General features: G+C 40.4%; 1 protein-coding gene, 1 long non-coding RNA gene and 1 other non-coding gene across 6 annotated transcripts in view; 2 read left to right on the plus strand and 1 right to left on the minus strand.

Moving 5' to 3' along the window:
* Positions 1 to 24,013, minus strand: part of LOC132538952 (uncharacterized) — a 310,731-nt gene that overhangs the window by 135,196 nt on the left and 151,522 nt on the right. The window lies entirely within an intron of this gene.
* The window catches only part of TBC1D12 (TBC1 domain family member 12), a 105,194-nt gene that overhangs the window by 36,198 nt on the left and 44,983 nt on the right, over positions 1 to 24,013 (plus strand). For all 4 annotated transcript variants that reach the window (XM_060192244.1, XM_060192251.1, XM_060192258.1 and 1 more), the window contains 2 exons: positions 19,191 to 19,306; positions 22,841 to 22,923. In XM_060192244.1, the coding sequence (XP_060048227.1) occupies positions 19,191 to 19,306; positions 22,841 to 22,923 (199 nt within the window). The remainder of the gene's footprint in view (positions 1 to 19,190; positions 19,307 to 22,840; positions 22,924 to 24,013) is intronic.
* On the plus strand, positions 20,525 to 20,628 carry LOC132542774 (U6 spliceosomal RNA). Its single transcript, XR_009553752.1, has one exon. It is a non-coding gene; the product is annotated as a U6 spliceosomal RNA (small nuclear RNA).

The raw sequence follows: 24,013 nt of genomic DNA on the forward strand, positions 1-24,013 counted from the left end.
TTACAACTTTTCTCTTTTTTTTTCTTTAATATTTTATTTATTTTTGAGAAAGATAGGAGAGAGAGAAAGAACCAGACATTAGCCTGGGGATTGTACTTGGGGCCTCATGCTTGAGAGTTCAATGCTTTATCCACTGCACCACCTCCCAGACCACCTTACAACTTTTTCTGAATGAAGTTTTAGTTGAGGTATTGATTCACTTTTGTATAATTTCCAGTAGGCAAAGAGAAGTTTTAAGACACTAATTTCTTTCCCCCTTCTTCTTCCTCCTGTGATTTTTAAATAAATAATTGATTTTATTTCCATTTTTTATTTGTAATTGAGTTACAATATTTTAAGATTACAATGTATAATTCTACACCATACCCAACAAGACACTAATTTTAATCTAAGCATTTCAATTTATCTAAGGTAACATTCTGCAATATTTTTTTAAATATTTCTTTTATATTTATTGATTCCCTTTTGTTGCCCTTGTTTTATTGTTGTAGTTATTGTTGTTGTTATTGATGTGATTGTTGTTGGATAGGACAGAGAGAAATGGAGAGAGGAGGGGAAGACAGAGAGGGGGAGAGAAAGATACCTGCAGACCTGCTTCACCGCTTTTGAAGCATCTCCCCTTCAGGTGGGGAGCGGGGCCTCGAATTGGATCCTTATTTGGGTCCTTAAGCTTTGTGCTATGTGCGCTTAACCTGCTGTGCTACAATATTTTCTTTTATTTTACAATATTTTATTTTAATCAATATTTTCTTTTTTTTTTTGCTTTTTTTAAATATTTGTTTTATTTATTCCCTTTTGTTGCCCTTGTTGTTTTATTGTTGTAGTTATTATTGTTGTTGTTGTTGGATAGGACAGAGAGAAATGGAGAGAGGAGGGGAAGACAGAGAGGAGGAGAGAAAGACAGACACCTGCAGACCTGCTTCACCGCCTGTGAAGCGACTCCCCTGCAGGTGGGGAGCCGGGGTTCAAACCGGGATCCTTATGCCGGTCCTTGTGCTTTGCGCCACCTGCGCTTAACCCGCTGCGCTACAGCCCGACTCCCTTTTTTTGCTTTTTTTAAAATAGCACTGAGCAGTTCTGGTTTATGGTGGTGCAGGGGATTGAACCTGGAACTTCAAAGCCTCAGGCATAAGAGTCTCTTTGCATAACCATTACGCTATCTACTCCCCTGCCCACAATGTATTCTTACTGTGAATCTTTTACTTATTTATTCTTTATTAGGGGGGATGGATGGTTTACAGTCAACAGTAAAATGAAGTAGTTTTTACATGTGTGACATTTATCAGGTTTTTTAAAAAAATATTTTTATTTATTTTATAATGAGAAAGAGTAGATACAAAGAAAAAGATACTGAGAGAAAGGGAGGTGGGGGACTGAGACCAGAACACACTGCTCAGTTCTGGCTTATAGTGAAGCTGGGATCCAAGCAGGGGCCTTGAGCCTGGGTCTTTATGCATAGTAATGTGTTCAACTTGATATTCCACTTCCAGGCCTCTGAATTTTTTTTATTGTAGTAATAGCATGGAAAGGAATAGAAAATATGCGTTACAAGTACTAGTTAATAATATGACACTTTGTGTTAGAGGTTAAATTTCTAGTTACTAATTTTATTAATTTTGGAGTAACAACGTTTAAAAACAGTTCGTTGACTTTGGTTATATTTAAATATATATAGATAGTATTGGCATACAAATGTACTGACTACTGCAAAAGAAGAAGCAATTACTTAACTACTGTTAAATTGTATAGGGACTGGACAATGTGCAGAATTATTTAAAAGTCCTTAAAGTTGTTACATCCTTGCATGCTTTATTCTCCCCTTTACTTATCTAAGTGCTTTCACTTTGTTACTTTATAGAGATAGTAAACACTTTCCTAACTGAATTGTGTGTCTGTGTTTAAGATTTTATTTATTGGTGAGAAATAGATAGGAGAGAGAAAGAACCAGAGATCTCTCTGGTACATGTGCTGCTGGGAACTGAACTCAAGACCTCATGCTTTGGAGTTGGGAGGTAGCGCAGCAGGTTAAGAGCAGGTGGCACAGAGCGCAAAGACCGGCTTAAGGATCCCGGTTCGAGCCCCCAGCTCCCCACTTGCAGGGGAGTCACTTCACAATCGGTGAAGCAGGTCTGCAGGTATATCTTTCTCTCCCCCTCTGTCTTCCCCCCCTCCATTTCTGTCCTATCAAACAACAATAACTACAATAATAAAACAAGCCCAACAAAAAGGAATAAATAAATAAATATTTTTAAAATAATATTAAAAAAAGATCTCATGCTTGAGAGTCTAATGCTTTATCCACTGTGCCACCTCCTGGATGACTTTTTTTTTTATTTTAACCAGAGTACCACTCAATTCTGGTTTATGATTGAACGGGTGATTGAACCTGGGACTTGGGAGCCTCAGGCATGAGAGTCAGTTTGCATAAGCATTATGTATCTACCCTGCCCCTTGTGTTATTTATAGCTAATGACAAATTATTACATCTTTTCTGTATGTGTAAATAGATTTCATAAAAGCTAAGTCACATGGTCAGAAGTTTGAGATGGGAATTCATAATAGCTCTGCACTTGTGCTTTGGAGAGAGGGAAGAAGAACCTCTAAGACAGAAGCTTAAAGAAAGCAAAAATGAGTAAAAAAAAAAGCAATAGCTTTCATCACTGTGGCACATGTGCTATGGGGGATCGAACTCAGGACCTCTTGCTTGAGAGTCCAAAGCTTCACCACTGTGCCACCTCCCGGACTACAATAGGTTTCATAAATTAACCAGGGTAGATAGAACTTGGAGGGAGTTTTTTTCCCCCTTTTCCCCTATTAATCAGAGACAGACCCTTAGAAAAGAGTTATAGTCAAAATGCTGACTGCATATTGATTGCATGAATACAATATCATTAATTTTTTTTCCTTTATTAGGGAGACTAATGGCATACAGTTGATAGTAAAATACAGTCGTTTCTGTATGTGATACATTTCTCAGTTTTCCACATAACACTGTAATCCCCCACCAAGGTCCTTCTCCACAGTACAGTCATGTTCCTGGACTTGAGCACACCCCCCGACCTCAGAGTCCTTTACTTTGATGCAATATCACATTAATAAAATTAATAAAACTGTGCTAATGTATGGTGAAATGCCAAAATGTTTGCCACTTATCATCGTTGCTGGATAGGACAGAGAGAAATGGAGAGAGATGGGGAAGACAGAAAGGGGGAGAGAAAGACAGACACTTGAAGACCTGCTTCACCGTCCGTGAAGCAACTCCCCTGCAGGTGGGGAGCCAGGGACTTGAACCGGGATCCTTATGCTGGTCCTTTCGCTTCGCACCACGTGCACTTAACTCTCCCATCTAATGGAGTAGGGCAGCAAGGAATGAATGAGAAGCACTTATGAGGTTCACTGCCAGAGGCACAGACTCAGAAGACTTGAGAATTAATAACAGAAGTACACAACTGTGTATTTAGCACTAAAAAGAAATAAGCTATCTAGTCATGAAAAGACATAAAAGAAATTTATGTGCATACTGTAAAAGACAACCTAAAGAGGCTGAAAACAGCATGGTTCCAACTGTATGATTCTCAGAAAAGCGAGAGAGACAAAAAAAAAATTGGTTGATGGGGTACAGAGATAAAGAGGGATGAAAAGGTAGAGCAGAAGATTTTAGGAAATACTACCATAATGGTGGGTGCAAGTAATTATATACTTATCTAAATCCACAGAATGTACAACAGGAAGAGTGAACCCTAATGAAAATGGTGGCTTTTGTGTGATAATGAGGTTTAAGGTCAGTTGTTATAATAAAGATACTACACTGTGGTGAGGAGTATCAGTAGTAGGAGAGATTATGCATGTGTTGGGTCAAAGGTTATAAAAACTACCTTTTTTTCACTAAAACTAAAACCTTTTCTAAGTTAGTTTCTTTAGATACCTATGTGATTATTTTTCTTTTTAATATTTATCTTTATTTATTGGATAGAGGCAGACAGAAACCAAGAGGGTAGAGGTAGACAGAAGAGGAGAGGGAAAAAAAGACTTCTGAGCACTGTTTTACCACTGTTTTACCAAAGCTTTCCCCCTGCAGGTAGGGACCATGGACTTGAACCCAGGTCCTTGTGCATTGTAACACGTGTGCTTACCCAGGTGTGCCACCATATAGCTACTGGGATTATTTTTCTAGTGTATGGATTCAATGCCTCAGAATCTTACTTTTAGTATATAATGGTTAAAATTAAGCTAACCTTGTTTAATGATGGCCCTTCACCATCTACACTATATCCCTGATACACTGGTCAACTAAATTAATAAGTCTTGTACATTTTTTTCTGTCTAGAATTACTTTTCCTATCTTGTCTACCTGGTGGATTCCTACTACTACTTATATGTCACCTATGTGGAGAACTAATAACTTTTTATCTGTTACTCTAAGACTTTGCTCACAACTCAATTACAGTACTCACCACACTGAATTTTTTAAATTTTATTATCTCTATTTATTGATTGATTGGATAGATACAGCCAGAAATCAAGAGGGAATTGGGAGAGATAGAGAGGAAGAGAGACAGAGAGACACCTGCAGCACTGCTTCACCACTTGTGAACCTTTCCCCTTGCAGGTGGGGACCGGGGACTCGAACCTGGGTCCTTGCACATTGTAACATGTGCACTCAACCAGGTGTGCCACCACCCAGCCCCAACACTAAATTATAATTAAGCATGACTCCACCCATCCTGTCCCAGTTATGCTAGAATAACTCAAAAACTAGGACTCATTTATCTACCAAGAAACACAACCAGTACTGCTGTATTTTATATAACCACTGTATACTGAGAAAATCATGCATTTATTAAAATGAAAGCCAGATAATTTTAGAGATGAATCAAGAATTTTATCTTTCAGACTTGCAGTTTGCTAATTCGAGGTCACCCTGTGAGTTAGTTAGTGGTAGACTGATAGTTTACCACAGTGAAATGCTTTGTGATTTTTTTTTGTAACTAAAGATATCCACCGGGGCTAGGTAGTGGTACAGCTGGTTGAGCACACACACTGCAGAGTGCAAGGACCCAGGTTCAAGCCCTCAGTCCCCACCTGCAGGGGGGAAAGCTTCATGAGTGGGGAAGCAGGGCTACAGGTGTTTCTCTGTCTCTCTCATTCTCTTTTAAATATATATATATTTTCAATTTACTACTGGGTAGAGAGTGAGGGGGAGAGGGAGATAGAGAGGGAGAGAAAGTGAGAGACACCTACAGACCTGCTTCACCACTCGTGAAGCTTTCCCCCTGCAGGTGGGGACCAGGGGCTTGAATCTGGGTCCTTTCAGTATATAATGTGTACATTTAACCAGGTGCACCACCGCCTGGTTCCCCTGTCTCCCTATCTATATTCTCCCTCAATTTCTCTCTATATATTCAATAAATAAATAAATAAATAAAAATATTAAAGAGAAAAAAATGACAGCCAGCAGAAAGGTGTACTAGGAAGAAAATGTGAGAAAAGGTGAGATTATGAGTACAAAGGAGGTGGAAGGAGTCTTTGAACAGCTTCTTAAATAAGTAAAGTGTGGGGTCTAGACAGTGGTGCATTCAGTTGAGCATACAAATTACCATGCACAAACAGTTGCGTTGGTGGTATAGTGGTGAGCATATCTGCCTTCTATTCCAAATTATCATGCACAAGGGCATAGGTTCAAAGCCCTGACCCCCATCTGCAGGGGGAGACTTCACAAGCAGTAAAACAGTGCTGCAAGATGTCTCTATTTCTCGATCCATATATGCCCCCTTCTCTCTCAGTTTCTCTGTCTCTATCCAATAAATAAATTTAAAAAGAAGAAAAAGGTAAAATATGTAGACTAGGGAAAAAAGAACAGTAACTTCTAAAGACAATGTCAAAGTCAAAATAGCTTGATATGTAGTACATTGACTCTACACTTTGATTTTCAGTAAACAGTGAGAACACTTCCCAAAAGGATTAATATTAAAACCACATTAATAAGTAAACCTTTGTGCTGTAAACAGTTTATAAATTATTTCAGAAACTGAAGAACCACTTCATAGCCCACCAGCCCCCAATGTGGACAACTCCACTACTGCAAGATATGTCTGCTCATGTTCTCATACACAATTAGATTTAAAGCCAGGAAAGCCATCATGTTTGGAAAGAGCTTAGTGAAGCCTTACTTCTTTCATCAATCCTAGGTATAGTCCTTAATTTTTTCATTTGTTCAGTTGTTTACTTGTCTGAATGAAGTAACAACTTCTAGTATGCTTAAATGCCTGAACAGAACCAGAAGCATTTTTGCTGTACTTCCATTTATTTATTTATTTATTGGATACAGACAGTCAGAAATCGAGAGGAAGTGGGGGACAGAGAGGAAAAGAGACAGAAAGACACCTGCAACCCTGCTTCACCAGTCGTAAAACTTTCCCCCAGTAGGTGGGGACCGGGGGCTCGAACCACCTGGGTCCTTGCAACATGTGCACTCAACCAGGTACGCCACCACCCTGGCCGCTTGCTAGTACTTAATTTAATTTTTCCTTTTTGGTATTATCTTTACTTATTTGCTAGTGACAGCCAGAAATCAAGAGGGGAGGAGGTAATAGGGAGAGAGACAGAGAGACACTTGCAACACTGGTTCACTAATAGCAAAGTTTTCCTCCTGCAGGTTTGAGACCCTGGGGACCCAAACCCTGATCCCTGTACATTGTAACATGTGCGCTCAACCAGGTGTGCCACCATCTGGCCCCATGATTTTTTTTTTAACCAGAGCACTGTTGAGCGCTGGTTTATGGTGGTGCCAGGGATTGAACCTGGGACTTTGGAGCCTCAGGCATGAGGGCCTCTTTGCATAACCATTATGCTATTTACGCTCTGCCCCCTTGCTAGTACTTTCTTTTTTTCTTTAAACTACTATTTTAAAAAAATATTTATTTCATTTATTTATTCCCTTTTGTTGCCCTTGTTGTTTTATTGTTGTAGCTATTATTGTTGTTGTCGTTGTTGGATAGGACAGAGAGAAATGGAGAGAGGAGGGGAAGACAGAGAGGAGGAGAGAAAGCCCTGGGGTAATAAGCACTTGGCGCAAAGCGCAAGGACCAGCGGAAGGATCACGGTTCAAGCCCCCAGCTCCCCGACTGTAGGGGAGTCACTTCACAGACGGTGAAGCAGGTCTGCAGGTGTCTATCTTTCTTTTCCCGTCTTCCCTTCCTTGCTCCATTTCTCTCTGTCCTGTCTAACAACGACAACATCAATAATAATAACTACAACAGGAAGTTGGCTGGTAGTGCAGCGGCTTAAGCGCACGTGGAGTAAAGCACAAGGGCCAGCTGAAGGATTCTGGTTCAAGCCCCTGGCTCCCCACCTGCAGGGGAAGAAAGATAGACACCTGCAAACCTGCTTCAACGCTTGTGAAGCGACTCCCCTGCAGGTGGGGAGCCGGGGGCTCGAACCAGGATCCTTACTCCGGTCTTTGCGCTTTGCGCCAAGTGCGCTTATTAACCCACTGCGTTACTGCCCGACGTCCTCCCTTGTTGTTTTATTGTTGTAGTTGTTGTTATTGATGTCGTTGTTGTTGGATAGGACAGAGAAATGGAGAGGAGGGAAGACATAGAGGGAGAGAGAAAGATAGACACCTGCAGACCTGCTTCACTGCTTGTGAAGTGACTCCCTTGCAGGTGGGGAGCCGGGGCTCGAACCCAGATCCTTATGCTCTGTAATTGCTTCCCCACTGGACATGGGCGTTGACAGGTCGATCCATACTCCCAGCCTGTCTCTCTCTTTCCCTAGTGGGGAAGGGCTCTGGGGAAGTGGAGCTCCAAGGTACATTGGTGGGGTTGTCTGTCCAGGGAAGTGTGGTCGTATCCTGCTGGCATCTGGGTACCTGGTGGCTGAAAAGAGAGTTGAACAATCATGGACCTAAAGGCTGGAATAGTACAGATGAAGTGTTGGGGGTCCTCCATTTGTAGATAGCTACTAGGCATATTTTACTTATGTTTCAAAGGGCCTGTAGCTATAGTAGTGTTTTTTTTTTTTTTTTTTTTTCCCTGAGAGTGGAAATCTGATATGCAGGTGGATCCAAGTTATTGTCTGGGGAGATGATGTCATTGCTGGGAAAAGGACCAGAAAACTGGATCAGGGAAGAGAGTAGCCCTCTAATATGGGAAAGGGGTATAAATATTGTTGACTATAAGCCCCATCGATTTGATGTGATCTTGGGCCCATAATTAGCTTAGGAGCCTGTGTGACCTATGCGTCCCTCTAGATCTGAGCTCACATTCTGTGATCATGAGTAGGAACATTCCATGCTGCCCCAGTATTGACTCATCTTCCTCAGGTGTAGCATAGAGTATGTTGTCCATCCTCCCTTTGGTGTGTCCATTTACTTATCTGTCTTTATATTTGAATTTAATTTCTCATTACAGCTTATGTTTTATTCCATTACATGTAGTCTCATACCATCTGTTACTTAATTAGTGGCATTTATTTTCAAATTATCCTCTGGCCTTCCTTCCCTCCTTGCCGTTTAGAAAAATCAGCTTAATATTCTATTTTGTTTCTACAGTTAGTAAAAAGTTATTTTTAGCTTTTTTGTGGTTGCTTTTCTCTAACAGTTTTCTTTTTATTTTATTTTATTATTTTTTTTTTATCGGGGATGGGATTGGACATGAGTCCTTGTACATGGTAAGGAGTGCACTTAGGCTGATGCACCACCGGTGGCCTGGACCCCAGGGAATTTCCTATTGTTCCATTGTTTAGAGGTATCTGCCTGGGCAGCCAGGTTCATAGCCTGCTGACCAAGGTCTCACCAGCTGGCTTGTCCAGATCATACCCCTGCCCCTTCCACTGGAAAGAAATGATGTTCCAACTTCTCTTTTCTCGTTTTTACCTTGGATATATTTCTCTGGCATTTGGACCTTTGCCCAGTGCCAATTTCTGCCTGTAAGTCCCCTTTTCACTCAAAGTCACTGTCAAAAAATCCTTTCCTTTATTTATTTATTTTTTTTTGTTAGCCTTTTGGATCTCTTCTTTTTTTTTTTTTTAACCCTGGTGGCAATAAAAATAATAATAGAAGGAGAAAGTAGAAGAGTCCTAAGAGGTGAGATAAGAGCATCTAAGATGTATTACCTATTTTGCAGGACACACACAGCACTCTATGTAGAGCAATTGTTCCAAAACCTAAAAGGTATTCAGATTAACTTGGGGCACTTCCAAAAATGCAGTCCTGCTTCATACATACTGCAATGGAGTTTCTTTTTTTTTCTTTTCTTTTTTTTTTTTTTTAAATTCTCTAACAGTTTTCTAATGCTTTATTTTCCTAACTTTGAATTTATAGTTAAGGATATCAAAGAAATTTTGTTTATAGATACTGTTATTATCATATCATATCCCAAATTAAAACTATAATGTTGAAACATTTATAAATTTATTCAAAGATAACAATAGTGTGTTTTCACTGATAGCATATGCTAATTCTAGTAAATAAAAACTATTAAAAGACTCCCGATGGAAAGAGGGACAATGTTTTACATTTTTGCAAATTTCTTTTAATGTTTGGTTTAATAAAATAAGCCTCAGTTTCTTGCTGTGTGTTACTTTATTATTAGTATAAATTAAAGAAAAGCTGATCTCATACAAATGTCTGGATAGAGAAAGACATCCATTATTAGTCAACAATTTAGCAGTCCTAGGAAATGGATAGAGAACCTCATATATGTATAGTACTGCCAAGCCTCCACGGCCATTTTTTGTTGTTGCTACTTTGTTCTGTATATAATTAAAAGAGACAGAAGACAAGAAAGAGAGGAAAGAAGAGAAAGAGGCAGAGACACCAAAGCACTATGCACCACTTAATGCTTTTACGTGAACCCAAGGTCTCACTTTTGCTAAGTAAGGTATGTGCTCTGCCCTCTTGAGATGTCTCCTGACTTCCATAGTTACACACACACACACACACACACACACACACACACACACACACACACATTGTTGTTATTCCCCAGGCTTCATTACTGTGGACCAACTTTTTTCCGATAGAGGGAGAGATACCACAGTATTGAATCTTCTCTCTGCACTATAGTACTTTCAAGTGGTGTACCAGGAGCCGGAACCTCAGGGTCTGGAGCCTGGGTTGCGCACATGGCAAAGCAAGCAACTTCCAGATGAGCTATCTTGCCACACCCTGAGAGTTTTTGGTTTTTTTTAAACTTTATTGATAGGTCAAGAGAAATTGATTAGGGAAGGTGGATAGAGAGGAGAAACAGACACCTGCAGCACTGCTTCACCACTTGTGAAGCTTTATTTATTTCTATGAATCACATTATTGGGGAAATGTAAGAAAGGCTGTGGCTCACTTGGTTGAGTGCACACATTCAAGCCCTAACTCCCAACCTGGAGGGTGGAAACTTTATGAGCGGTGAAGCAGGGCTGCAAGTGTCTCTCTTTCCCTCTCCTCTATTTCTGTTTCCTTTCTCAGTTTCTGTCATTGGAGAAAAAGAAAAGGGAGGAAAATAGTCACCAGGAGTAGTGGATTTATTGTGCAAGCACAGAGTGCCAGAGATAAGGTTGTTGCCAATAAGTAACAACAACAAAGGGAAACAGTGACTAATTTATGGAGACATGAACATATTTACAGAATACCATAGGCCATAGCGTGTATCTAGGATCTGTAACTTTGTTAGAAAATGTGCCATCTGAAATGAAACAAGGTAGTCCCCTGTGTTAGGAAAATTAGGAGTTGGGAGGTTGACATCTCAGAGTTGGTGTCTCTGGAGATAACTGCAGCATAAACACAGTAGCAGCATGACTTGATATGGCAACACTAGTTTAGTTGAGACCAGTAGAGGACTATAACAGGGTGAAGGATCAGAAGACACATCAAAAAAACACAAAGTCCCAGAGTCCCAGAGGTTCTAGGATAAGGAGACATACAGATTTTTTTTTTTTAAATATTTGTTTCCCCCATTGTTGCCCTTGTTGTTTTATTGTTGTAGTTATTATTGTTTTTATTGATGTTGTCACTGTTGGATAGGACAGAGAGAAATGGAGAGAGGAGGGGAAGAGAAAGATAGACATCTGCACTACAACAATAAACAAAATAAGAGCAACAAAAGGGAATAAATAAATATTAAAAAAAAAGATAAGACACCTGCAGACCTAGACCTGCTCCACCGCCTGTGAAGTGACTCCCCTGCAGGTGGGGAGCCAGGTGCTCTAACTGGGACTCTTATGCTTTGCGCCATGTGCGCTTAACCGCCTGCGATACCGCTTGACTCTTAGATTTTTATTATTATAACCAAATTAGCTTATTTTTCTTTGAAAACTCATTGGTTAGAATTTACTGTGACATACTTGACCTTACCATGCAATTTAAAAAATTCGATGCAGCTATGCAAATAAGCTCTCAAATTAAGAGGGGGCAGAGAAGTGGTGCATCTGGTAAAACTGCACATGAGCCCCCACACCTATGAACATCTTATCTTTGACAGAGGGGCCCAGACTATTAAATGGGGGAAAGCAGAGTCTCTTCAACAAATGGTGTTGGAAACAATGGGTTGAAACATGCAGAAGAATGAAACTGAACCACTGTATTTCACCAAATACAAAAGTAAATTCCAAGTGGATCAAGGACTTGGATGTTAGACCACAAACTATCAGATACTTAGAAGAAAATATTGGCAGAACTCTTTTCCGCATAAATTTTAAAGACGGCTTCAACGAAACGAATCCAGTTACAAAGAAGACTAAGACAAACATAAACCTATGGCACTACATCAAATTAAAAAGCTTCTGCGCAGCTAAAGAAACTACTACCCAAACCAGGAGACCCCCTCACAGAATGGGAGATCTTTACAGGCCATACATCAGACAAGAGGCTACTAACCTATATAATATATAAAGAATATATAAAGAACTTGCAAATCTCAACAACAAGACAACAAATAACCCCATCCAAAAATAGGGGGAGGACATAGACAGAATATTCACCAGACAAGAGAACCAAAAGGCCGAGAAACACATGAAAAAATGCTCCTAGTCTCTGATTGTCAGAGAAATGCAAATAAAGACAACAATGAGATATCACTTCACTCCTGTGAGAATGTCATACATCAGAAAAGGTAACAGCAGCAAATGCTGGAGAGGTTGTAGGATCAAAGGAACCCTCCTACACTGCTGGTGGGAATGTAAATTGGTCCAACCTCTGTGGAGATCAGTCTGGAGAACTCTCAGAAGGCTAGAAGTGGACCTACCCTATGATCCTGCAATTCTTTTGGGGATATATCCTAAGGAACCCAACAGATCTGTGTACACATATGTTCTTGGGAGCGCAATTTGAACTAGCCAAAACCTGGAAGCAACCCAGGTGTCCAACAACAGATGAGTGGCTGAGCAAGTTATGGTATATATATATACAATGGAATACTACTCAGCTATGAAAAATGGTGACTTCACCGTTTTCAGCTGATCTTGGATGGACCTTGAAAAATTCATGTCATGTGAAATAAGTCAGAAACAGAAGGATTAGTATGGGATGATCTCAACTCTCAGGCAGAAGTTGAAAAGCAAGATCAGAAAAGAAAACACTAGTAGAACCTGAACTGGAATTGGTGTATTGCACCAAAGTAAAAGACTCTGGGGTGGGTGGGTGGGGAGAATACAGATCCAAGAAGGATGACAGAGGACCTAGAGGGGGATGTATTGTTATATGGAACACTGGTAAATGTTATGCATGTACAAACTTATATTTACTGTTGAATGTAAAACATTAATTTCCCAATAAAGAAATTTGAAAAAAAAAAAGTTGTACATGTGGTCCCAGAGGTGGTGCTTTGGATAAAGCATTAAACTCCCAAGCATGAGGTCCCGGGTTCAATCCCTGGCAGCACATGTACCAGAGTAGTGATATCTAGTTCTTTCTCTCCTGCCTATTTTCTATTTTTCTCATAAATAAATAAAATCTTTTTTTTTTTTTTTTTTTTTTACCAGAGCACTACTCAGCTCTGGTTTATGGTGGTAAAGTGGATTGAACCTGAGACTTTGGAGCCTCTGGCTCAAGAGTCTCTTTGCATCACCATTATGCTATCTACCCCTGCCCAATATATAAAATATTATTTTAAAAAAACCTACATATGTTACCATGTTAAAGTACCTGGTTTCAAGCTCCTGGTCTCCACCTGTAGGGGAGGAAACTTTACCAGTGATGGAATAGTATTGTAGGTCTCCGTCAGGGTCACTCTCTCTCCCTCCCCTCCCTTCCTTTCTCCCCCTTTCTTTCCCTCTTTCTCAGCCTTTATCAACAACAGAAAAAAAAAAAAGGAGACTTGGAAATGATGGTGAAGTCACGCAGACATTCTTCTTCTTCTAGCGTTTGCCCTTCTTCCGTAGCCAGTTAACAGCGTCAGGTTGAGCCTGATGTAAAGTTTCGAGACATTGAGCCCCATCAATAGATCCAGGGACCAACAAATGAAATGTATGTATTTAATATATGAGAGGAGGGAATGTAGAACTAAAAACAAACAAAAAAGTAATACAAACCTTTATGAGCCAGAAGTCTAAATATTTATTGAAAATGCTTAAGATATAAATCTTTCAAAATTAACATTTAAATAAGATTCAGCTTCAGTTATATGATATTGTTAAGAGTTGTGTTGTAACTTAAAAAGGGGTTGGGATTGGGAGCTGCTGTGGCACATAAAAGGATTCACAGTGGGGAGCTGGGAACTGGTTTAAACAATACAAGGTTTATTAGGGTGAAACAGGAAAAAGGCAATTAAGCACTTATCATCAAGGGTTAAGAGTATACAAGGTCCATAAGGTCTGGGTATAGTTATCAAAAGTTTAGTCCCATAAGATAAACAATTATCAGCTCTGGTAAAGGTTGCTCTTGGCTGTAGAGGGGTCTAAAAGTTTACCAGCTAGCAGAGTCACACGCATTCAGTTCCCAGGAGAAATAGCCATGCTGGGATACCTGGTGCACCTCCGCAGAGATTCCTCTCACCAGGAGAAGAAACCGCAGCCAAAGAGAGCAAGCAATGTGCTCAGAGTCCCTTGCTTTTATACATTCCCTTCTCTGAAGCACCTCCTCATGGTGCCATCATTTGTATGCTAATAGTCCCAAACTCCTGTTGGGGTCACAACAGAGTTGGAACTGTCAATTCATATTTTCTAACTGTATGATTCAGAAGGGAGAAATAGTCTTGAGTTGAATGGTAATAATGTGAGAAGGATTATAGGGATTCAGATATATGTCACCCAGAAGAGCATACACTTTATACCTCTCTCTACCAGGAATGAGAAGGAAAAATGAAGTGTGCTGGGAGCAGTAGAATCTCCGTTGCTATATGTGTGAGGCCCCAGCAACAAAACTGAAAACAAACAAGCAACAACAAACTAGCTCTAGTAGGAAAACAACTATAAGTGAACGTGTTTTTTTCCCTTTCGCTTCCAGGGTTATCGCTGGGGCTCCATGCCTGCAATAGGAATCCACTGCTCCTGGAGGCTATTTTTCCCATTCTGTTGCCCTTGCTGTTGTTGTTAACGTTATTGTTGTCATTGCTGTTGTTGGATAGGATGGGGAGAAATGGAGAGAGGAGGGGAAGACAGAGGGAGAGAGAAAGACACCTGCAGACCTGCTTCACCCCCCATGAAGTGAGTCCCCTGCAGGTGGGATGTCAGGGGTTTAAACCGGGATCCTTGTTCCTGTCCTTGCACTCTGTGCCATGTGCGCTTAACCCTCTGTGCTACCGCCCAGCCTCCTAGTAAGTGAACGTTTTAAGTGTATTTACTTTTATTTTTTAAAACGGTCTTTAACTAAAATCATTGAATCATCTTGAGCATTTCATAATAAGTATATTTAAGTATAAGGGATTTGAGGTCTAGGCCCATCATGTCTGTTTGGGAATCTCAAGACTCCCCAAATAAGGCCACAGCTGATGGGGTGGCCTGATAGTGACTAAAGAGTCATCGTTAAAGTATGCCAGTCTCTTGCCCTTATTCAGCTTCTGCAGTCCTTGCTCTGCTAAGGTTAGCTTTGGAGTGAGTGAGAGAACTGTTATAGGAAGTAGGTGAGGAGGGTATCTAAGTCCAATTAGATATTATTTCATTAGGAACTTTATACTGACTCACTGCAGACTATTGTGTACTTTTGCTTTCAGGTATTAATTTTACCCTAATTTATGGATACATATGAACATATGCTCTATCTCACAGGACCTAGTCTATATCTAGGTTTGGGGACTTTGTTAGGAAGTGAACCACCTGGAATGGAATTAGAGAATCCTGTGAAAGGAAAGGTCTCACCTGAGTAATGAGTGTGAACAGTTGGCATTCCACACCTGATGTCTCTGGACACAGTCTGAAGTGAAGCATGCTGAGGTGGTACTCGTTGCATTGATTAGGTTGGGATCAGTGGATGCAATATCATTTGTTATGAATTGAGAGAAGCATGCAGGAAAGTGAGCCCCAGCCTAGAGGTTCCAGGACTGGGGCAAGTGTAAGCTCTATAGAGAAACTGGGAGGTTACTGCTGTCTTAAGGTTTAAGAAGACAGTAGATAGTTATTTGCTGGGCTGGGCTAGCTTCATGGGCTAGAGAGACAACCATGGCTGAGCTGGGAAGCAGTATCTCGTTTATTTCTTTTTTTCTAGCGTTTGCCCTTCTTCCGTAGCCAGTCAACAGCGTCAGGTTGAGCCTGATGTAAAGTTTCGAGACCTCCTTTGAATCTGGAGAGGTGGCAGTCGTTGACTATGTGGGTCATAGTCTGTCTGTAGCCACAGGGGCAGTTCGGGTCATCTCTGGCTCCCCAGCTATGGAACATAGCGGCGCACCGGCCATGGCCTGTTCGATAGCGATTGAGGAGGGCCCAATCATAACGTGCTAGGTCAAAGCCGGGTTGACGCTTGCAGGGGTCTGTGATGAGGTGTTTGTTCTTTACCTCAGCTGCCTGCCAACTCTGTTTCCAAGAGACTGGAACAGAGAAGTTCAGTGTAGGCATAGGGGACCAGATTGGGTGATGAGACGTCAAGCATTGGACAGGGTGGGCGAAGATATCCGCGTATATTGGCAGGTCCGGTCAAGCGTAGACGTGGGAAATGAACTTAGATGATGCCGCATCCCGACGAATATCTGGCGGGGCGATGTTGCTAAGAACTGGCAGCCATGGAACCGGGGTGGAACGGATGGTTCCAGAAATTATCCTCATGGAGGAATATAATTTGGAATCGACCAAGTGGACATGGGGGCTACGGAACCATACTGGGGCACAATATTCTGCAGTGGAATAGCATAGTGCTATTTATTAATCAGATACATCGCCTTTTATGTATCTCTTCACCGGAAGTGGCAAGGGAAAGGAAATGATTAGGAGAGGGGGCGGAGCAAAAAAGAGGGGGAACAGAACATAGAAAACTTCCATCTAACCAGTGGGGCTTAAACCAATACCCTGCAAGCAGGGCGGGACCCAGGTAAAACAGTGATTATGTAAATAGACCACATCATAAGTAATACAAGCGAACCTAATGTGATGATCAAAACAAGGTCTTATAAGCAGAATTTAAAAGCATACCAACAGTTATTGCTATAATCACATTATTTGGCAATTGGGTTAACTTTGAAATATCCCTTTGTTAGGATTTGCTGTATCATATACAACATCACCATAATTTACGACATTATTTGTATATAGCTGTGCCACTGGTTGCTTCTATTCTCCCTGGTCTAGGCTTTTTTAAGAGAGTCAACATAGCAAAGACTCAGCCTGTGTATTAAAAAGACTCAGTCTGTGCTTTAAAAAGTTTGAGACATACAATCAATTTTCCCCTCTCATATTAATTAGTGATTTATATGACTACGAATTAATAGAAGTATACATAAACATCATTCCCACCACCAAAAGACTGTGTCCCATCCCATTCCCCCCCCCCCACTGCCCCAGGAAACCAAACATCCACCCTCACCCTCACCCCAGGGTTTTTTCTTTAGTGCTTTACTCCAGTCAATGCCATTCTTTAGGGAGATAGTTAAGGCATTGTAAGCTGATTAACTAGTGTCAACATTTTCATCAGTGGCCTCATGGAAAGTTTTTAAAAATGGACTTATCAGTGGTCCGGGAGGTGGCACAGTGGATAAAGCGTTGGATTCTCAACCATGAGGTCCTGAGTTTGATACCCGGCAGCACATGTACCAGAGTGATGTCTGGTTCTTTCTCTCCTCCTATCTTTCTCATGAATAAATAAATTCTTTAAAAAAAATGGACTTATCTGCTTATAGATTACTCAAAGTTGGATTTGCATAACTTATACCATAAAAGACTAGAGAATACCTTCCTAAAGTTTTGCTCACTTTCCGAAGATTTTGTATAGTCAATCTAGGGCTTTCTGTTTTCCACTTTCTTAGCACACTTAAAGAAGTTTTATTTTTTAGTGCTTTTAAAGATTTATTTATGAAAGAGAGAAGAACAAGTGAGAAAAGTGAGAACATACCTTTGGCAAGTGTGATGTTGGGGATTGAACTCAAGACTTCATGCTTGAAAGTCCAACATTTACCCACTATGCCACTGTCCAGGGCCACTCTTTTTTTTTTTTTTTCAGTGATTTAATAATGATTGACAAAATTGTGGGATAAGAGAGATACAATTCCCATCACCAGAGTTCCATATACTCTCCCCTTCAGTAGAAGATTCTCTTTTTTTTATCCCTCTGGGAGTATAGACCAATGATTTTTTATTTTATTTTATTTATAAAATGGAAACACTGACAAGACTATAGGATAAGAAGGGTGAAATTCCACCGAAGTCCCACCACTAGAACTCCATATCCCATCTCCTCCTTTGATAGCTTTCCTATTCTTTATCCCTCTGGGAGTATGGACCCAGGGTCATTATGGGATGCAGAAGGTGGAAGGTCTGGGTCTGTAATTGCTTCCCCACTGAACATGGTGTTGGCAGGTCAATCCATACTCCCAGCCTATCTCTCTTCCCCTAGTGGGGCAGGGCTCCAGGCCACATTGATGGGGTCATCTGCCCAGGGAGGTGTGGTTGGCATCATGGTATAATCTGGAATTTGGTGGCTGAAAAAGAGTTAAGATATAAAGCAGAGCAAATTGTTGAGATGAAGATTTGGGGGTCTCCATTTTGGAAAAAGCTAATAGGTCTATTTTAGGTATATTCCTTGGGGCCCATGACCCAACTAGTTTTTTGCCTGCACCTGACAGCTAATATGCAGGTGACCTAAGTTATTTTCTGTGTGTGTGTGTGATGTCATAGTTGTAAAAAAAAGGACCGGAAAGCTGGATCAGGGAAGAGAATAGCTCCCAAATACGGGGAAAGTATATAAATATTGTCAGCTGTAAACCCTATCGATTTGATCTGGGGCCCAGGGCAGTCAGCACAGGAGCCTATGTAACCTCTGCATCCCTGTAGGTCTGGGCTTACATTCCGTGGTCATGGTTAGGAACATTCCAGGCTGCGCCAATTTCAGAACTCATCATCCTTTGGTGATAGGCAGAGTGTGCTATCCAACCTCCCTTCGGAGAATGGAACATTCCGTACCGTTGAGGGCCAGGTCCGATAGGGGTACACAGAGAGGACCAATGATTTTTATGGGGTGTAGAAGGTAGGAGTTCTGGGTTCTGTAATTGCTTTTCCTCTGGACAGGGTATTGACAGGTTGATCCATACCCCTAGCTTGTTTCTGCCTTTCCCTAGTTGGGTTGGGCTTTGGGGAGGTGGGGTTCCAGGACTCATTGTTGAGGTTGTCTCCCCAGGGAAGTCAGGTTGGCATCATGGTAACATCTGCAACTTGGTGACTGAAAAACATTAAGATACAAAGCAGAACAAAATTTTTTTTTCAAATTAAAATTTTTTTTTTTAAATATCTTTATCTATAGGATAGAGACAGCCAGAAATTGAGAGGGAAGGGGGTGATAGGGAGAGAGATAGACAGACACCTGCAGCCGTACTTCACCACTTGTGAGGGCAAGGTCCTGTAGAGGCAGGGCCACTATTAACATACTTTGATTATATAAATCCATAACTTAGGTTACTTCATAGAAGGAACAATGTCCCATTTTGGACTTGCCTAATATTTTTATCCAGTTAATGTGTTAGTTAACTCTATCCCTTATTGTATCATATTATTGATGGAGGTTTAATAATACAAACTGAGGATCAGAAAAATGTCTGCATGAAGTTTATTTTTAACTATTATAGGAATATGAAGCACGAACAGGAAGAACCTGTAAACCACCACCTCAGTCTTTAAGACGTAAGAATTTTGAATTTGAGCCATTATCTACCACGGCCCTGATTCTTGAGGATCGACCATCGTAAGTATTCTAGAGATAGGCACATTGCTTATATTTTAAACTTAAATTTGATTCTTCTTACTGTTTTACTTAAACAGATAGTTGAGAAATTAGAAATAGAAATGGGCCTATTTAAATCTCAGTCATGTACTTTAAAATGTTATGGAGGAATATAGTGTTGATGTTCAAGCCTTATATATTTATTCAAACTATTTATGAGCCAATGTATGAAACAAAATCTTGGTTTCTATATTTTAATTTTAACCTTCCTCTGATAGGACAATCCTTTTTCCTTTCTTGACATTTATATATGTATTTAAAATATATTTGTTTTGCCTTTTATGATATGTAACTACTGACTACAAACCAGTTGGTTTACTAGTAATAGGAAAGAATTCTTACTACCTAGCAAAACAGTTCTAAGTTTTCTCTTCCTATTTCTGCCCTTCCCATTATCTGGTACTGTGCTTCAAAATACTTTTCCTATTTAGTTTGAAACCTTCTTTTCTAAAGCAAGATCACTTGGTTCTTAATCCTGTTCCCCTCTGGGTTCTTTAGATTCTCTTCCTTTTTTTAAAATCAGAACACCGCTCAGCTCTGGCTTATGGTGGTATGGAGAATTGAACCTGAGACTTCAAATCCTCAGGCTTCAGAGTTTCTTTTCACAACCATTATGCTGTCTCCCCAGCCTGATTTTTTTCTTCTAATTTTACTTTGCTTTTAGTATAAAACTTTCTTTCTTTTTTTTTCCCCTCCAGGGTTATTGCTGGGCTCGGTGCCTGCACCATGAATCCACCGCTCCTGGAGGCCATTTTTTTTCCCCCTTTTGTTGCCCTTGTTGTAGCTTCGTTGTGGTTATTACTATTACCCTTGTTGACGCAATTCGTTGTTGGATAGGACAGAGAGAAATGGAGAGAGGAGGGGAAGACAGAGAAGGGGAGAGAAAGATAGACACCTGCAGACCTGCTTCACCGCCCGTGAAGCGACTCCCCTGCAGGTGGGGAGCCGGGGGATTGAACCGGGTTCCTTACAACAGTCCCTGCGCTTTGCGCCACATGCGCTTAACCCACTGCGCCACCGCCCGACCCCCAATATAAAACTTTCTGACATTTCTGTCTTTTTTTTTTTTTTTTTTCCTGGTCTGCATTTCTTTTCACCTATTATTTTAAGTGTAGTAAAAGAATCTAGATGTAAATAGAGGTTGTAATTTGTTTTTGGTCTGTGAGGAAAGAAGTTAGAGTGCTCGATTCAGCTGTACATATACTAGAATTGGAACGATACAGAGATTAGCATGGTAACTGTACAAGGATGACATGCAAATTTGTGAAGCGTTCCATGTTAAGAAAAGAAAGGTTAGATATAGTAGACTTTTTATTCTTTAAATTTTTATTTATAAAATGGAAACACTGACAAGACAATAGGATAAGAGGGGTACAATTCCACACAATTCCTGCCACCAGAACTCTGTATCCCATCCCCTCCCTTGATAACTTCCCTATTCTTTATCCCTCTGGTAGTATGGACCCAGGATCATTATGGGGTGCAGAAGGTGGAAGGTCTGGCTCTGTAATTGCTTCCCTGCTGAACATGGGCATTGGCAGGCCGATCCATACTCCTAGTTTCTCTCTCTTCCCCTAGTAGAGCAGGGCTCTGGGGAGGTGGGGCTCCAGGACACATTGGTGTGGTCCTCTGCCTAGGACATTTTTTATTCTTGTTGCATGCCTTTATAATTAAGAATTATTTTCCTGATACTCCTTTTTAAGAATTTGGTATCTTCTATTATGTGGAAAACTGAGAAATATTATGCATGTACAAACTATTGTATGCACTGTCAAATGTAAAACATTCCCCCAATAAAGGAAAATAAATAAATAAATAAGAAAAATGAACTTGGTATCTTCATATTTATAAAACCATTATGCCGTTTCTCCAACCCATATTCATGGATTTCATAGATCAAACTATAGAATATATAGGTGATTATCTCATTTTTGTTTAGAATTTAATCTTACAACTTTAATAAACAGGAAGGAATTGGTTATAAAAATATACTTGCAGGGGCCAGGCGATAGCACAGTGAGTTAAGCACACATGGTATAAAGTGTGCTCTCCACCTGCAGGGGGTGTCGCTGGGTCTCTTCACAAGCTGTGAAGCAAGTCTGCAGGTGTCTATTTTTGTCTTCCTCTTCTCTCTCAATTTCTCTCTGTCCTACCCAACAACAATGACAGCAATAACAACAACAGCAATAAACAACAAGGGCAACAAAATGGGAAACATGGCTTCTAGGAACAGTGGATTTGTAGTGCAGGCACTGAACCCCAGCAATAACCCTGGAGGCAAAATAAATAAATAAATAAATAAATAATAAAAAGCATACTTGCATTTACCATAAGGACCAAAATTTCTACTCCTAGGTATTTATTCCATATGAAAGAAAGCAAAAGTCTACTTATATTGTCACTAAACTGGGAGCAATGTAAATGTCCATTTATATGGGTAAATAGAATGCTACTTGGCAATTAAAAGTAATGCATTATTGATGTACACAGAAGCATGTGCTTTGTCTGGTGAGCCACCTCTCTGGTCCCTAAAAGGCAGAGTTTTTATAGGTTTGTTTTTTTTTTACTTTTTTTTTTTCCCCCAGGAAAGAAAGAGGGAATGGGAGAGTTGAGGGTTGAGGAAGAGGAAAGGAGGGGAGAAAGAAAGGCATTAATTGGGAGTCGGGCTGTAGCGCAGCGGGTTAAGCGCAGGTGGCGCAAAGCACAAGGACCGGCGTTAGGATCCTGGTTCGAGCCCCGGCTCCCCACCTGCAGGGGAGTCGCTTCACAGGCGGTGAAGCAGGTCTGCAGGTGTCTATCTTTCTCTCCTCCTCTCTGTCTTCCCCTCCTCTCTCCATTTCTCTCTGTCCTATCCAACAACGATGACAACAATAATAACTACAACAATAAAAACAACAAGGGCAACAAAAGGGAATAAATAAATAAAATAAATTAAATAAAAAGAAGACCATCATTAAAAAAAAAGGCATTAATTTCTCCAATAAGAAGGGGGAAAAAAGAGAGGGCTGAAAAGGTCAGGAATAAAGCTAGAATGTAAACACTGGGGGTCAGGTGGTAGCACATCGGTTTAAGTGCACATGGTGCAAAATACAAGGACCCGGGTAAGGCTCCTGGTACCCACCTGTTCCCCACATGCAGTGGGTAACTTCACAAGCGGCAAGGCAGGTGTCTCTCTTTCTCTCCCTCTTCTCTGCCTTCTCCTCCTCTCTCTATTTCTCTCTGTCCTATCCAAGAATAACAATAACAAGGGCAACAAAATGTGGAAAATGGCCTCCAGGAGTGGTGGATTCATGGTGCAGGCATGGAGCCCCAGTGATAACCCTGGAGACAAAAAAAAAGTAAACACCGGTTTAGTTTTCTTTGTTTTACTGTTTTCAAGTATGAAATAAAGTGGTTAGATTATAAATTCTTTGTAACTGGTTCTAAAAAGGAAGAAATTAAAACATTTTAAAGTTTTTTTAATTGACTTAAAAGAATTTTTTTTTTAATTCCCAGAAACCTTCCAGCAAAATCTGTGGAAGAAGCTTTACGTCATCGACAAGAATATGATGAGATGGTTGTTGAGGCTAAAAAAAGAGGTTTAAAATTTAACTACAAATTTTATTTGATTTACTGGTTTTTAGAGGAACTTAACTTGCTTCATTTTAACTTGTGACTTGATTTATTTTATTAGAAAGGTTTGTGGTGTAATTGATCACATCTGTTTTTAAGATAATGCTCTTTTCCGTCCGTCTTTCTTCCCTTCTTTTTAGATTGAGACAGGGAGGGGTTTGGGTGGTGGTACACTTTGTTTAGCGTACATATTATAGTCTGAAAGGACCCAGGTTCAAGCCCCTAGTCCCCACCTGCAGGGGGAAAGCTTCACAAGTGGTGAAGTAGTGTTACAGGTATCTCTTTCCTTCTCCACCCCCCCACCCTTTCCTCTCCATATCTGGCTGTCTCTATCAGATAAATAAAGATAATGGGGGGGGGGTAGAGAGACAGACTGAAATTTCCCTCACTATAGTAGGGGCTGCCCTTGAATTAGGGTCCCACACATTGCAAAGCAATACACTATCCAAGTGAGCTATTTTGTTAGCCTTATTTTTTTTCTTTTAAAAAATATTTTATATATTTATTAATGAGAAGGGTAGGAGAAGAGAGAACCAGACATCACTCTGGTACATGTGCTGCTGGGGACTGACCTCAGGACCTCATGCTTGAGAGCCCAACACTTTATCCATTGTGCCACCTCCCAGACCACTGTTTTCTTTTTTCTTTCTTTCCTTTCCATCTTTCTTTCACCTAAATTTGTAAAAAATTATAAAAAAATGTCATATTAGAGTCCTAGTTTTTCTGCAGGTTCATTTGCAAAACTAGGAAAAAGGCAGCAAGCTCTAAAAGGGACATTGTAAATGAAGTCATAGATCTTAAAATATTCCATGTTTATAAATGAAAGTATTATTTATGAAATAATCTATAAGATTCATTTCTTTTACATTTTTGGGGTTTTTATTTTTGCCACCATGTTTATTGTTGAGGCTCTGCATGTATACAGTTTCACTGCTCCTAGTGTAACTTTTTTGTTGTTATTAGATAGAGGAAGAGGAGAAAGAAAAATGCCCACAGCACTGTTTCCCTGCTTATGAAAGTTTTCCCTTTGTATAGTGCTGCCATGTGGTGGTGGTT

Source organism: Erinaceus europaeus, chromosome 1, assembly GCF_950295315.1.
Source record: "Erinaceus europaeus chromosome 1, mEriEur2.1, whole genome shotgun sequence".
NCBI classification, from domain to species: domain Eukaryota; kingdom Metazoa; phylum Chordata; class Mammalia; order Eulipotyphla; family Erinaceidae; genus Erinaceus; species Erinaceus europaeus.